Source organism: Schistocerca serialis, chromosome 4, assembly GCF_023864345.2.
Source record: "Schistocerca serialis cubense isolate TAMUIC-IGC-003099 chromosome 4, iqSchSeri2.2, whole genome shotgun sequence".
NCBI classification, from domain to species: domain Eukaryota; kingdom Metazoa; phylum Arthropoda; class Insecta; order Orthoptera; family Acrididae; genus Schistocerca; species Schistocerca serialis.
In genome coordinates, this window is record NC_064641.1 from 419889764 (window position 1) to 419906390 (window position 16627).

Below are 16627 nucleotides of genomic sequence, written 5' to 3' on the forward strand. Positions count from 1 at the left end.
GTTGATGTTACAAGGCCAGATCAGTCAATCATCCAGACTATTGCTCCTGCAACTATTGAAAGGGCTGTTGCCCCTCTTCAGGAACCATAAATTTGTCTGGCCTCACAACAGATAGCCCTACATTGTGGTTGCACCTCCGGTACAGCTATTTGTATCGCTGAGGTGCTCAAACTTCCCCATGTACAGCAAGGTCCATGGTTTCTATGTAGGTGCATTTACGTCATGGCACATATTAGACAATATGATTACTTGGTGAAGACAATTTTTTATTGCTAAAGTTAATATATTTAGTAAAATAAGCATTCAGCATTGGATAAGCTCTTGAAGAAATTAATATTGTTACTTTCTATCTTATCATTTAGTAACATGTTACCATGTACTATGCCATGAATGCAAACTTATAATTCTTCATGCAAGTCCATTTGCTGTCTTTTGTCCATTTTATATAATATATGAAGACCATTCACGATATCATGGAATGGGTGGCCAAGTCCTTTTATGTGGTTGGCAATTGCCTGTTTATTATAATTGTTTGTGTGGCAGGCATTTATATGTTCATAGTATGTTTTCTGGAAGTTTCTCCCAGTTTGAACTACATAGTGGCCTTTGTGTATATCACATACTATTTTAAAGATGCCTGAGTATGTGCATCTAAGTTATGTTTCAGTATGTATTGCAGTTTGTGTGTTGTGAAGACAACATTAATGTTGTGCAGTCTGAAAATGTTTGCTACTTTGTAGGAGAGTTTGCCCTTGAATGGTATACAAGCAGTGAATCTCATTCATTTTCTGTGCAGCAGTTGGCTTATTCTGCCTCTCTCCTACCGTCTCTGTGTGAAGTTGTCAATAAGTGTGTCATCCAAGCCATTTGCTTCAGTAATTTGTTTTATTGTGACGAGTTCATCAAGCTTTGCTTATTTATCCATTGGTATATTGCCAGCTCTGTTAACTAAGGCTCTATATGCAGCCTGTTTGTGTTTCGAGAGTGGAAAGGTGAGCTGCTTATGGTAGTGTATATTGTTGTTTCTCTGTAGATTTTGCATGTGTGTAAATTCTTCTCTTTACTGATGTTCGGTCTATGAAGGTAGCGCTACCATTGTTTTCATATTCAACACAGAATATTATAATTCAGTCCCATTTATTGAGTTTATCTAGTATGTTATTAATAACACTCGTGTCGTCATCTACCAGGTGCAATGTATCATCAACATAATGATCATAATAATAAACTAGCTGATAAACCCGCCATTGCCCAGATATTAATTTTGCCAGTTTTCTATTAGGAACAATAACAAAAAATGAACTGTGTTTGTAGTGTAACACTGAAAAAAATTCGTTTCCAAGAATTCATGAAAATATCTATGAAATTATGAAAGTCATACAAAGAAATATGCATAATGCACAAGTGTATGTGTACACTATCAAAATTAAAGAACATAGTATGCGAAATACGAATTCTTTGTGTTGTTTATTCACTTCCTGCAGTAGACTTAGTGTGAGATGATCCCAGACAGGTTCTGTATGCAGTGTGCAGCTGCTTCATGATTCTACAGCGTTATTTTGTAAACGTCTCTATGGCAGTGCTTCTTCATAGCTCTGTAAATGGCTCTTGTTTTCATGTACACCCATTTGCTCTTCACATTTGAAAGCTGTCAAAAGTGCTGCCAAAGTAGTAACTTCACACATGATGTAGCATTTTTTTCACACCCACCAGACTCATCTCCTGATTTAACAAAAAACTTTTTGAAAACCTCAGTTCACTTGTAAATAAGTTCCCCAGTTGTACTGTAATTGTTGGTGGAGACTTTAATCATCCTTGCAGCTTTGTTAGCGGTGGGTGTGATAAGACATCTTATAAAACTGTAATAAATTTCTTCTCTCAATACTACCTAGAACAGACAGTAGGCACTCCACTCATAATGGAAATATATTGGATCTAATGGTAACACACTGAAATTGGTATCAGTGACCATGACATGGTTGTGGCAACAATGATTATCAAAGTACAAAGGACAACTAAAACAAGCAGAAAGATTTGTACGTTCAGTAAACTAGATACAAAAATAAATAGTGTCATATCTCAGTGAGGAACTTCGAACTTTCAGCACAGGGCAGGATCATACAGAGGAACTCTGGCTCAAGTTTAAAAGAATAGTTGAATGCGTACTGGGTAGATATGTACCCAATAGAACAGTTCATAATGGGTATGTAGCCACTGTAAAGAAACTTCTAAAGAAACAGCGATTACTGCGTAATAGCGCAGGGCTTTATATAGAGAGATGCTTAATGAGATGCATTTGGCTGTCAAGAGAGCAATGCATGATGCCTTCAACGACTACTGTAGCAGAATATTGTCAAGTGATCTATCACAGAACCCAAAGAAATTCTGGTTGTATGTAAAGGCTGTTAATGGCACCAAAATTAGTTCTATTCCTTAGTGAATGAGACAGGAACTGAAGTTGAAGGTAGGAAAGCAAAAGCTGAATTGCTTAGGTCTGTTTTCAGTGTAGCTTTACAAAGGAATAGCTAGGAGAATTGCCCCAACTTAATACTCGTACCATTGAAAAGATGAGTGAAATAAGTATTAATGTCAGTGGTATTGTGAAACACGTGAAATTTTTAAAATTGAACGAAGTTCAAGGGCCAAATAGAATCCCTATCAGATTCTCTACTGAAGTTGCGGCTGAATTAGCCCCTCTTCTAAATATAATCTATCATACATCCCACGAAGAAAATACTGTGCCTGTTTCTTGGAAAAAAGCACAGGTCACACCCATCTACAAGAAGGTCAGTAAAAATGATCCACAAAACTACTGTACAATATCCTTGACATCAATTTGTGGTAGAATCTTAGAACATATCCTGAGCTCAAACATAATGAGGTATCTTGGACAGAATGCCAACTAGCATGGATTTCAAAAACATTGATCATGTGAAACCCAACTTGCACTTTTCTCACATGACATGCTGAAAGTTTTGGATCAAGGCAATCGGGTAGATGCTGTATTTCTTGATTTCTGTTGTAGCGGCACCACTGGTTAAGATGGGAAAAGGTTAGCTTTGGTGCAATATTTCTGAGCGCACAAGTTACAGCCAGGTACGGGCCTGTTGACAGGAGTTATGCTACCAGCAGTTGCGAAGTAGAATGGAGGCCACAGGGCCTGAAAAGAGTAAACACAGCAGTGTGCATGACGCAAGTTACAGGCAGAAGGGGCCCACTAGCCCAACCTAGGTGTTATGACCACATAACTCGAAGTGGCGATGTAACAAAACAAAGGCACACAGCCACGTATAAATAGGCACTGGTTCACCAACAAGGCATTCAAGTGTGACAGCTCTCCTGGATGGCAGGGCATGTCACACCACCGGCTACACGCAGCAGCAGATGGGGCGCCATCATTCCAGTCCACGACAGGTTGTTGGTTCGGCCCTCTGAGGCCAATGCTGGGTCTGCAGACAGCCAGTGGTGGGCCACGCCATGGCTCACTATTGCGGGCAGTCTTGTTGACTCCCAACACACGCTGGAGGCTTCCTGAGGTGAGGGCCACAGATTCGGATGCCGGATCACGGGCGCTTGTTGTCGCTGTGATCGTAGCCATGCCAGTCCAGAAGCACGCAGCGGGCCACCCTGCAAGCGGCGCTGAGGCAACAGGGACGGAGAGTGCTGAGTCGACTGCCAGCACAGCGTGACGTCGTCACAACTCCACGGCCATACAACACCAACACACCACAGGGCATTACACGGGTTGCGGAGGCAGCCATTCCACGCCAAGCCATTTTGCAGACAGCAAAGTGGTGTCCTCAGCATTGCGGGACCTGGTGACTCAGACCAAGTGGAACTGGTGCACTGTAGCTGGAAATAATAAATCACTTGGGAAACTTGGACAAGTTTCAATACGGCGCATCCTGACAGACCATCCTCGTCCAACAGCCCCTCTACATTTGGTATCAGAATAGTGGTCATCGTCTGTACAGTACGACATTCGAGCCCACCACCTACATTACAGCCACAAAATGTGGTGAGTGTTGTTGTTTTTTTTTTTTTTTTTTGTGGGGGCGGTGGGGGTCAGAATAAGTGTTAGTGTGTCTGGGGCCGTAAGATGATGTCTTTCGTGGCATTTGATTACTTTTGTATTGGTGTATGATGATACGGAGCTGTAGTAAGTCAGGTTATTCTTGTACTTAAATGTTTTGTTTTGGGACTAACTGGGAACGAAAGCAACAATATAGCAGAGTCATGAACGCAAGGTGTGTCAGAACCAGAAGTGGTACGGATTTTGTTGGAAAAGGTAGCACAATTGACAGCGGACAATACGCAGTTGAGAAGTGAATTAATAGCTAGAAGTGAGCGGGAAACTGCAAAGGATCAGTCATTTTTGCCTAGGGTGCCGCAGCAGGATATTGATCCAGCCGCTGCGAGTTTGATTATTCCGTTTTCTGGCAAGGCATCTGAGGATGTGCGTTGATTTGTGGAGGACTTGGAAACTTCAGTTGTGATGAATGGTTGGTCTGATGGACAGTTGTTACATGTAGTAAAGATTATATTAACAAGTGAAGTGAAGACATATGTAAGGTATTCTGAGGCCTTGAGGAAGGCGGGACAGTTTAAGCAGTTGAAGGAGGAGGTTTTACAGAGGTACAAGAAACAGACTAGCGCTCATTACTTCAGGCAGAAGTTAAGTACAATGATGAAGAGGTGGGGGGAGATGGTAGAGAAATTTGCAGACAGGATAAGAGAAATTAATGAGTATACTTAATGATTTGGGCCAGAGCGATGTAGCGAATGGTGTTCCATTGCAGGAGGCCTAGCAAAGGGCACTTGATGTATTTTTGAGGGTTACCAGCGCATATGTCACAGAAAGTGCATGAAGGGACTCCGAAAGATTTGTATTCGGTCATTCAGCTGTCAATTCAATGTGACGAAATAGACATGGCAACAGGGGTATGTGATAGACAAGCAGTGTTTACAGCGGGTGTAAAATGTGTGTTGTCATACCGGACATGTGCAGAGGCAATGTACCCAGTCACAGAGGAATAGAGGAAGGGGTGGAAATCAGCAGCATGGAGGATGGAGAAGTGGAGTCAGTCGAGGGGGACAATCATTAAACAGCAGAGGGGGGGCCCAAGACTCACCTAAGGGAGCTCCCGTTTAATTTCATTGCTACAAATACATATGCAGAGGTGGAATATTCGTTGGTAGGATCCATAGGAACTAAAAAGTTTAAGATTTTGTTGGACACAGGGGCGCAAGTGTCAGGGGCTACTAAGAGTTAAATGGGATGAAGGAAGTTAGACCCACCATATTATAGGTTGTGTGGAGTGGGGGATAAGGAGGTCACACCTTTAGGGTCAATGACAGTTGACCTTCACATGGGGAAAGTCTGATTTGATGCATGCATGGAGGTAGTACCATGGGTAAGTGAGGGCTATGACATGATCCTAGGATTAGATTTCTTGCATCAACATCATGCCAAAATTGACCTTGGAAAACAAACTGTGGAACTGGGTGGAATGTTATTTCAGCTAGGTAAACTGTTGTCACTGTCACGAGGGGTGTTCAATGTAATGAACAAACCAATTGAACTGCGTACATTAGCATTAAGGCTTTATTCACATGCGTGTGTGTCTAGTGGCACCACAAAGTCGCTCTGGGTAAGTGTAGAGTCAATTCTACCTGTGGGTACAGTATGTGTTAATGAACCATTGGAGGATAGTAAATTTTTGGATCCATTAGGTTGTTTTGTGAAACATAGTATTGTACACATACAAGAGGGAAACTATGGGCGAGTAATCCCCATGAATGTGGATAATTTTAGCGCTGTAGACGCGAATTTGAGAAAAGTAGTTTTAGAAGCAAATTTGGATGTACCAAATGACGAAGACTGGTGTTCAAGAGGTAGGTGAAGCGATCAACCACTAACTGCCCATAGAACTGCATTGCGTGACAAAATTAAGCATTTGAAAGGAGGAGAAAAAGAGCATGTGGAAGAATTGTTGTGGGAATTTGAGGATTTGTTTTTTCTGCGAGGGCCGTTACCAGCAACCCCATTAGTTCAACATAGGATACCGACAGGGAACAAAGCACCTGTTTACCATAAACCATACCGAATACCGAGGTATTTGCAGCTGATTTTGGAGAATTTCATTGCTCAACAGCTTGCGGACGGTATTATAAAGCATAGTAGCAGTTGCTGGGGAGTGGGTATTGTCGTTGTGCCTAAAAAATCTATGGATGGAACTAAGAAATACAGGTTCTGTTGTGACTACTGATACCTCAATAATAAGACATTAATGGATGCATACCCCATTCCAATCATATTGGAGACTTTGAATCACCTAGGAGAGTGCCAGTACGTTTCTACAATGGATTTGACAAGTGTTTATCATCAGTTACAGGTAGCTCCAGAGGATCGCCCAGAAACTGCTTTCTCTACTCCGGGAGGCCATTACCAGTACATCAGAATGCCATTCAGTTTGAAAAACACTCCAGCAATGTTTCAGAGATTGCTAGACAGTGTGTTGAGGGGTTTGAAACCACAGCAGTGTCTTGTCTATTTGGATAACATTATAGTGTTTACAAGTAGTATGGAGCAGCATAGACAGCTGTTAAGGGAAGTCTTTATGAGGTTAAGAGCAGCTTAATTGATGTTGAGCCTGGAGAAGTGTCATTTTGCGTTGGGAGATGTGAAATATTTAGGGTATATCATCAGTAAGGATGGAGTGCGAACAGATCCGAGGTTGGCACAGGCTGTAAGGGATTTTTGGGAGCCCAAAACTGTAAAGGAAGTGCAATCATTCTTCGGAATTTGCAATTTCTGTTGAAAGTTCATGAAAGGTTTTACAGATTTAGCACAGCCATTGAAGCGATTGTTATGGAAGGGTGTGAAATTTGAGTGGACAGAAGATTGTCAGAAAGCGTTTGACAAACTGAAAGAAGTGTTAACATCAAGTCAGGTTCTTGTGTTTCCAGGTTTTGTAAAGGAATTTGTTCGAGCACTAGGGTGTGTTCTCAGTCAGGAAATTGATGGGAAAGAACATCCTGTAGCCTATGCGTCTAGGCAGTTGAACGCAGCAGAGAGGAATTACTCAACAACTGAGAGGGAGATGCTTAGTGTAATCTATGGAATCACATATTTTAAATGTTATTTATATGGGAGAAGATTTTGGGTAGTGACAGATCATCCTGCGTTGAAGTGGTTGTTGAGGTTGAAGGATCCATCCACTAGACTCGCTAGGTGGGCTGTGAGGCTTAGTGAATTTGACTAAGAGATGGTGCACAAGCCAGGGAAGAAGCACGGTAATGGGGATGCACTGAGTAGAAAGGTGGCAAAAGTAGAAGTCATAGGTTGTGACCTAGCAGTATGGCAAGAGTTACAGGACACTGACAATGATTGTAAACTGTATCGAACAGAGCCACAATTTAATATGTACGATAGTCTTCTGTGCAGGGAAACAAAGTTAGGGCCAAGGGTAGTAGTGCCTGTGAAACTGAGAGATGAGGTTTTAAAGGAAGCACATGATCAGATGTTATCTGGTCATGGTGGGTATAGAGCAATGAATAGGAGAGTGGCGGAGAGGTATTGGTGGAGAGGTAGGAAAAGTGGATGTGGATCAGTATGTCAAGAACTGTATACCATATGTGCAGAGAGCAGATTTGAGCGGGAAACAGATACAGCTATAACGATTGCTGGAAGCGACATGTCCATTCCCTATGCTGGGGATCGATGTCTAAGGACCTTTCAGTCGAACACCATCGGGGAACAGATTTGTTCTGACAATAATAGACCATTTTTCGAGGTATGTGGAGATGGTGCCTGTGCCAAAACAACAGGCAGCAATGGTCGCGCAAGCGTTAGTAAATAACTGGATTTTGAAGTTTGGTGTTCCGGAGACAATAATTACTGACCAAGGGGCCAACTTCATGTCGGATTTAATGAAGGAACTGTGTAAATTGTTGAACGTAAAGGAGTCGAGGACAAGCGCATTGCATCCACAGGCAAACGGAAGGACAGAACGGGTACACAGAACAATCAGGAAGATGCTGAGTTTTTATGTGGATTCCCATCACTGTCAGTGGGACGAGCATTTGAAGCATATTGTATGTGCGTACAATGTAAAAGTCCATACCAATACTGGTTTGTCTCCGTATGAGGTAGTCTACGGGCGAAAAATGCCGTCACCCTTTAGATTTAATGAAGCTACTGAAAGGAAGGACCAGTGAGTCTGTACATCAGTTCGTTAGAACAATTCAGGATGTTTGGAAACGGGTACAAAAGGCAAATATGAAGGCTTTGGATAGGCAGGAAGATGCAGTGAAGCGGAAAGGAAATTTACTGCAGTATAGAGGAGGGTAATGGGTAATGCTATCCAGCCCCTATACGTCAAAAGGGAAAACAACGAAGTTCATCATGAGTTACCAAGGGCCATATCAAGTAGTTGAAACCACATCCCCCGTTAATTTTAGAGCTTTATCTGCCAACTAGAACAACGATAATACACATTGGGCGGTTGTGGCCATTTAAGGGTTGCCCCGATGTGATTCCAGACATGTCACAGGAAGGAAAGAGGAAGAAAGAGAGAGTGCAGAGAGGTGTTCAGCACAGAGAAAACCAGAAAGATAAGAGTACAGCATGCTGTACCGTATGCTTTGCAATCCAGAAAGTAGTGCAGTATTTGCAGTTTTTTTTTTTTTTTTTAAATCATTGGGTTTGCGTAGATTAATTAGGCGTTGTATTTTCATATGTTGTATGTGTTTTTGAGTACTGTGAGCCTGCTAGGGGCAGCAGTCTTTATGAGGACTGAGGAATGCTGATGGTGATCCCTGTCCTCAGGTCACTGAAAAGAGGAGCATTGAGCAAGTTTGTAGAAGTAAAAACTGAGGAGGTATTGCTGATCTCGGCAGTTAGCAGCCGGTACACCGAGATGACAAGGGAGGAATTATGGAGCTGCCATAGAGGGAAGGTATGTCCAGCCAGGGTGATGAGCACCAATCCGCACACATGCATGGTGCAGTTATTTTTGGCCAGGAAGGAAGAAATTTACTTTGCAAGGGACATCAGGGAGCCAAAATTGAGCTTGCAATGGGTTGGGATGAATTGGATCTTCTCCACCTACAAAAAATCTATAGTAGTAGCAAGTTGTTTTGAGCAGGGAGTATTTGCCGAAGAAAAACATATAGAGCTCGAGGGGAGCAGAATGTTAATCAATGGAACTAAGTGTAACTTAATAACACAAACCTTCCATCTGCCAGCATCTATTTCAGGAGTCATGCACTTGAATGTTACACAGCCACAGCTGTACTGGCCAGAAGCAACTTATGAGTTTGTGCCAAGGCAGAATCTGACCTTGTTAAATCAAATCCTGGAGTCAGGTCTGTTGAGATCCGTAAACCAGTTCATTTCTGAACAAGGGGGGCGCATATCACCTGAACAGCTTGTGCAGCATGTTGCTCAATATAGGAAAAGGCAATGCCAAGTAACGATCATTTTGGGCACCTCTGTGCCAAGTGCCATCGCAGCCTTAACTTTGTTATGTGTTGTTTTCATTCCGATCAGGCGAAGAGCCAATTCCAAGAGGGAACCGACTGTAGGCCAGATCCCAGTGGATTGGATACCGAGGGCATAAAACAGGTAGGTAAGGGCTTGATCAAGCATTAAGTGGGATGGTCATCCAGTAAGGAATTTTTACGTTATGTCTCATGTCGTATGTTTAAGAGGACTGGATCACATCAAAGTTTTCTAATAGTAGTAGTAAATATGTCATAAGTACGTGCCGACCCAAGCAGGTTTAAGAGAGGTCAACCTGGGGACCGGGTCTTTCTGAAGGGGGGAATAAAGTAGTGGCACCATCGGTTAAGATGGGAAAAGGTTAGCTTCGGTGCAATATTTCTGAGCTCATAAGTTACAGCCAGGCATGGGCCTGTTGACAGTAAGTCACGCTACCAGCGGTTATGAAGTAGAATGGATGCCACAGGGCCATAGACCCACTGAAAACAATAAACACAGCGGTGTGCATGGTGCAAGTTACAGGCATAAGGGGCCCACTGTCCCAACTCAGGTGTTATGAATACATGACTCAGAGCAGTGCGTTAGCAAAACAGAGGGGCACAGCTTTGTATAAATAGGCGCCGGTTCACTAACAAGGCATTCAAGTGTGACAGCTCTCCTGGACAGCGGGGCGTGTCATACCACCCGCTACATGCAGCAGCATGTGGGGCACCAGTGTTCCAGTCCACGATAGGTCATTGGTTTGAGGCCAATGCAGGATCTGCAGCCAGCCAGCGGCAGGTCACGCCATGGCTTGTTACTGCAGGCAGTCTTGTTGGCTCCCAACACACGCCCGAGGCATCCCAAGGCGAGGGCCGCAGATTCGGACACCGGATTGCTTGAGCTTGTTGTTGCCGCGCCCTAGCCATGCCAGCGAAGAAGCACGCAGCAGGCCACCCTGCGAGCAGTGCCGAAGCAACAGGGACGGAGAGTGCTGAGTTGACTGCCGGTGGAGCCTGGCGTCATCACAACTATACAGCCGTACAAGGCTCACACATCGCTGGGAATTGCACGGGTCGCTGAGGCAGCCATTCTCTTCCAAGCTGTTTCGCAGACAGCGAAGTGGTGTCCTCAACATTGCAGGACCCGGTGACGCAGACCAAGAGGAACGGGGGCACTGTAGCTGGAAATAATAAATCACTTGGGAAACTTGGACGAGTTTCAATATGGCACATCCTGACAGCCAATCCTCATCAACATCCCCTCTACACCGGAAAGCATTTGATTCAGTATCACACCTACACGTATTGTCAAAAATAGGAGCATATGGGGTATCAAGTGAAATTTGTGACTGGATTGAGGACTTTTTGATAGGGAGGATGCAACATGTCATCTTGGATGGAGAGTCATCATCAGATGTAGAAGTAACTATGGATGTGCCCCAGGAAAGTGTCTTGTGCCCCTTACTGTTCATGTTGTATATTAATGACCTTGTAGACAATATTAACAGCAAAATCAGGCTTTTTGCAGATGATGCAGTTATCTTTAATGAAGTACTATCTGAAAGAAGCTGCATAAATATTCGGTCAGATCTTGATAAGATTTCAATGTGATACATAGATTGGCAGCTTTCTCTAAATGTTCAGAAATGTAAAATATTGTAATCACAAAATGAAAAAAAAAGTAGTATCCCATGACTATAATATCAGTGAGTCACTGTTGGAATTGACCAGCTCATACAAATATGTGGGTGTAACAATTTGTAGGGATATGAAATGGAATGATCACATTGTTTCAGTCATGGGTAAAGCAGGTGGTAGACTTTGGTTCATTGGTAGAATACTGGGAAAGTGCACATCAGTATACAAAGGGGACTCAAGTGTGTGGGACGTATACCAGATAGGACTAAAACGGGATATTGAACATAAACATAGAAGGGCAGCATGAACTGTCACAGGTTTGTTTAGTCTGTGAGAGAGTGTCACAGAGATACTGAAGGAACAAAACTGGAAGAATCTTGAAGATAGACGTAAACTATCCAGACAAAGTCTATTAACAAAGTTTTAAGAACTGGCTTTAAATAATTACTCTGGGAATATGTGTTCATTTTCAGATAAAACAGAATACCTTGAACGACTAGAGATAGGATGTTCATATTCACAGAACATGTATATTAGTATTTTCTGCAGAAATGATTAGCATTTAAAACATGTCAGCCAGCGGGTTCAAGGTCAACATCGATATTGCAACACAACACTACCTTCTGGTAAAATGTGCCTGTGCCTCTCATTGTCATTATTAACCAAAGGTAATGGATCAGTGTGAGTTGGTCGGACGTGCAGGGTGTCTCGCAGGCATATGCACGAACCTTATGGTCAGATCAGTGAGTTTGAAAGAGGGCACATTATTGGCATTAGAGAATGTGATGCATCCATCTGGGAGATCGCTGCTTGTGTGGGATGAAGGGTTTCGGCAGTCCAACAAGTGTGTGTGGAATGATTCAAGGACAGCCATAAAACACAATGAGATGGATCAGGTCACACCATCCAGACCACCCCCTGAGAAGATCAACACCTCATCTGCCAATACAGGACAGACCTGCGTCATCTTCAGCTCTGACACAACAGTGAAACAGTGGAACACATTGTACTCTATCAGGGTTGACAGTCCATCGCCACTTATTACGACATGGGTTGTGTGTGCATCGTCTACTTCTCCACCTACATTTGACGAATGTGCAGAAACACACTAGAAGGCAATAACGTCATTGGGGCCAGGAATGCCACTGGATAGTGTTTTTGAATGAACCCAGGTTCTGTTTGTTTGAAAATGATGGCTGTGTTTTGGTTCGCCGCAGACAGGGCAAGTGATATCACAGTGACTGCATTTGCACAAGACATACAGCACCAGCTCAAGGTCTTATAGTGTGTGGTGCTATTAAGTACAACAACAAATCACAGTTGGTGCATGTCCAAGTCACTGTGACAGTGTGGGCTACATGAATGACATCCTGTGACCTGTAGCCGTGCCCTTTCTGCACAACAGCCCAGACACAATTTTTCAGGAAGGTAATGCACGACTACATGTTACTGCATGAACATGTGCGCTCTTGGTGTCACAGGATGTCAACCTTTTGTAAGGTAATCACCACAGATGAACTTTGGAACCAGGTGAATGCAGTATGGATGGCTATACCACAGGATGCCATTCGCACCTCATACACATCAATGCCATCACACATGAAGTTCTCAGGGTCTATGGTGGACCCTGTGACTACCAGGCAACAGGACACATGCTGAACTGAGATGACTGAAATGCTCATCATTTCTGTTGAACGTACTTAAGTACATGTCCTGTGAATATGAACGCCCTATCTCTTGTTGTTCAAGGTGCTCTGTTTCTTTTGATCATGAGTGTATTACAACCCCTTATGTATTGCTCACATAGGAATTGTGAGGATAAGATTAGAATAATTACTGCACGCACAGACACATTCAAACAATCATTCTTCCTGTGGTCCATACATGAATGGAATAGGAAGAAACCCTAATAAGCTGTACAGTGGGATGTACCCTCTGCAATGCACCTCATGGTAATCTGCAAAATGTAGATGTAGGTGTAGAACTGTAAGGTGTTCTGAACCCCACAGCAATTGTTGCCTGATAGTAAGGGTTCTGTGTACGAAGTTTGGTTGAAATCAGTCCTGTGGTTTAGGAGGGGATGTGGAATATACGCACACCCATTTTTATAATACGTATGGAAATTTTATCCATAGAGCTTGATTTTATTGTTAGAGTTTTTTGCTAAGGGTGGTTAATACATATTCGCAACTGTGTCTGATATACTTGAACCTGTTGTGAGACCTTTATGGTGCATGGAAATTTTATTAGTAAATGTAAAATAATTGTAGTTGAGTACTAGTTCAAGAAGTTCTATGAGCAACCTCTCTGGCACACACAGCAAATGAACCTAATCACACTTCAGATTTATGTAACATACATGTAACTGGAATCCACCTGATGATGGCAGCATGCTGCCAAAACATGTCACACTAATTAGATATTAGTAAAAAGTGAATGAAGCAGTATTTCATAAAAGGAAAGACCTTCCTAACAGAACATGTAACAGAAATGACATTCGGAGATCACAGGAACATTGAAAGGAGTTTCAGTTTACCTACAATCAAAACAGGTGGACAATGAAGGGTTGAAAGCTAAAAGAAAATAATATGAGGTTCATTTATAAAATTACAGTTTCACTGTGTACCAACTTTAACTGTTAAAAATGTAGTGAAAACCTCACAGGCAGTTGCTAACCAACATTATCTCTGCTAATGTTAATGTATCTCAAAACATAAAGAACTTGTTAAAAACTAGTGAAGTCTTTGAAGGAGATGTAAAATGGTATCATGTGCAATAGAATACAGTTAGAGAAGTGAAACTAATCAGCTACTAAGAGGAAAATGTAGGAGCAGAGGTGACAATAAATACCTTATTCAGTAATGTTCATGATAAATGTATTCAGCTCACACTGGAATGTTTCTTTATAAATTCTCAATAATTTCTGCCATAATAATAAAAGACACAAGTCATTGTAAATGCAGCTGCCTTCTCCATGCTTCCCCTCAGATCATCCCTTCTCCTCCCTTACTTTAATTATAAATTAAGTTATTCACTCATAAATCAGTTGAAAATTATTATTATTATTATTATTATTATTACTATTATCTTGTTTTCTTACAGGTAATATCATGACTTTATCGTACAACATTGGACTGACTGCAGGCTCACTTGTTGCCTATCTACTTGATGCAATAATAGGGCCACCACTACCAGGCAATGGATGTAAAATTCACACTCATTATCAGAACAGATCAAGAGCAACACTGGTGTCAAGTGTCACTAAAACAAACCATAATATTACAAGCACAGTTCCAACAACACTCTTGTCCTCTGTTGCCGGTGCCACTGAATCTTCAGCAGCAAATGTCAGTACTCTTTTGCTAGCTACTGTTACTAGTACTGTAATAGCCTCTGTTTCTCAGGTAGTAAATATTCCTACATCTGAGTCATCTGTTCTGAATTATGGAAATGTGTCAACAGGATTTTCAACATCTTTAGAGCCTTTCTAGTTTATTCTTCATGCTCCAAAAGCAAGGGTTGTCTAGCATGATAACTAATGTGTATTAATAGTGTGTCCAAACTGCAGTTTTTTGAGAGAGACTGATCATATTTTTTGTCTTCCTATCATTATCCCACTTTTCCAGATTTACATGCATATTAGTTGATGTGCTGACATTGATTTCTTATTTGAAAGATATACAATAGAAATATTGCAGCAGTTTGATATATATGTTGAGTAATGTTTCCTTTCAGATTTTTAAAATGTGCATTATATGGAATTAGTTCAGTCTCTCAAGTTATTGGTGGCATTAAAGTACTGTAGATGCATCATTTTTTAAGAAGAACAAAATTACTATGTTTTGATGAATCCTTTTGTTTTTGCAATATAAATTTAGAACACTTTTATCATTACAAAAGTACAGTGTTCAGTCCAAAAGGTTATGTTTTGTATATATGTCTAACATTCAGTTGGTGTAGTACCCAAGTTATTAGGTACAGACAGAATATGGTACATTTAATGAATTGTAAACAGGAGTTCTGCTGCCCGCCATTTACATTGCTGTAATTGTATTTTTATTTTTTTTACTTTTATTTTTATTTATTTATTTATTGTGGTTTATGAGTAAAAAATAAGTTTAACATCTAGCACAAGAAGTCTTATGAGCAGAGCATTTTTGTCAGGTATTTAATATTTTGGAATCCATCCATTAGCAACATTTGTGTCTAGGCTGCCAATCGCTCGCTCTCTCTCTCTCTCTCTCTCTCTCTCTCTCTCTCTCTCTCTCTGCCTGTGTGTGTGTGTGTGTGTGTGTGTGTGTGTGTGTGTGTGTGTGTGTGTGTGTGTGAGAGAGAGAGAGAGAGAGAGAGAGAGAGAGAGAGGGGGGGGGGGAGGGGGAGAGAGAGAGAGAGAGAGAGAGAGAGAGAGAGAGAGAGAGAGAGAGAGAGAGATGGAAGAGTGGGAGGTATTCTTCATGTGTCTCAGAAGTTAGCAAACCTGACAGTTTTTCTCTGTTGGTCCTTCTCTTATAAATTCTTCAACTATTGTCACAAAGGCATTTTCAGTACAAAAATTAATATAGGTTTGTACCTTTAGACAGAACATTGGAAATTTATTTTTAGACATGGAGTTAAAGACTTTATAAATAATGATGAAGTACTGAGCAGAAACATAACAAGAAATAAATTAGAATGTACCACTAAAAGTTTTAATATCCACAGATATTGAAAAATTAGATTGCCTCTACCATTAATAATGAAGTGAAGCAAAAAAAAAAAAGTTGAATATTGCAAAGAAGAAATGATTCAAGACCCTCACTCAAGAATGGTGTACAAGAAGTGGCAAAACAGCCTTTCACATACCCTGATATTTTGTAAGCATTTCACTGTTACTGCTTTAAGTTAGTGTCTAATTAAAGAAAACCAGACTATTTTGTCTGTCTTTATATTGTGTATAAGCATAGGGAAGACTATGTCACCTCTCTCTTTGTCCAGTGTTAGAAATTTTTTACTGCTTGTAATAACATTAGCAAAAGATGTGTGTCAATAAATGTATTTTGTTGTGCCTTTTTGTCATAGTACATGACACAGTGGTGATTTATATTTTATTCTTCTGTTTTTATAGTTCTCACATGACTATTGAGATAACACAAATATTACTATGGAAAAATGTTGACTAATGCCAACAGAGAAAGCTACTTGTTTGAATTTCAATATGAAAATTGTTAATAAACTGAATTTAAATTGTTAAAGATGGGTAGCTTGCAACTTTTTGTTCCTTTTTCCCCTATTAAAAATTTACCAACATAAATTTTTGTGACTGGCTTCATTTCTTGCTAAACTTGTATGCATTATTTTATCCATTTATGGACTAAATTTTTAGATGTACAGTATCATTACTACAGAATACGTATAGGTTGGTCTCCACTTTGTACCAGTTTCTGTTGTTGACTAACATAAATATTTAATTATGCCCAGTTTTTCATATGTAATGTTGAATATCTCTACACTAAATAATACCCTG

The 16627-nt window shown here is 41.1% G+C and overlaps 1 protein-coding gene across 1 annotated transcript in view; it reads left to right on the plus strand.

Annotated features, from left to right (window-relative positions):
- The window catches only part of LOC126475003 (equilibrative nucleoside transporter 4), a 203482-nt gene extending 188035 nt beyond the window's left edge, over positions 1–15447 (plus strand). The window contains exon 10 of the mRNA XM_050102542.1: positions 14227–15447. Coding sequence (XP_049958499.1) covers positions 14227–14615 — 389 coding nt within the window. The 3' untranslated portion in view covers positions 14616–15447. The remainder of the gene's footprint in view (positions 1–14226) is intronic.
- The last annotated feature ends 1180 nt before the right edge of the window (positions 15448–16627 follow it).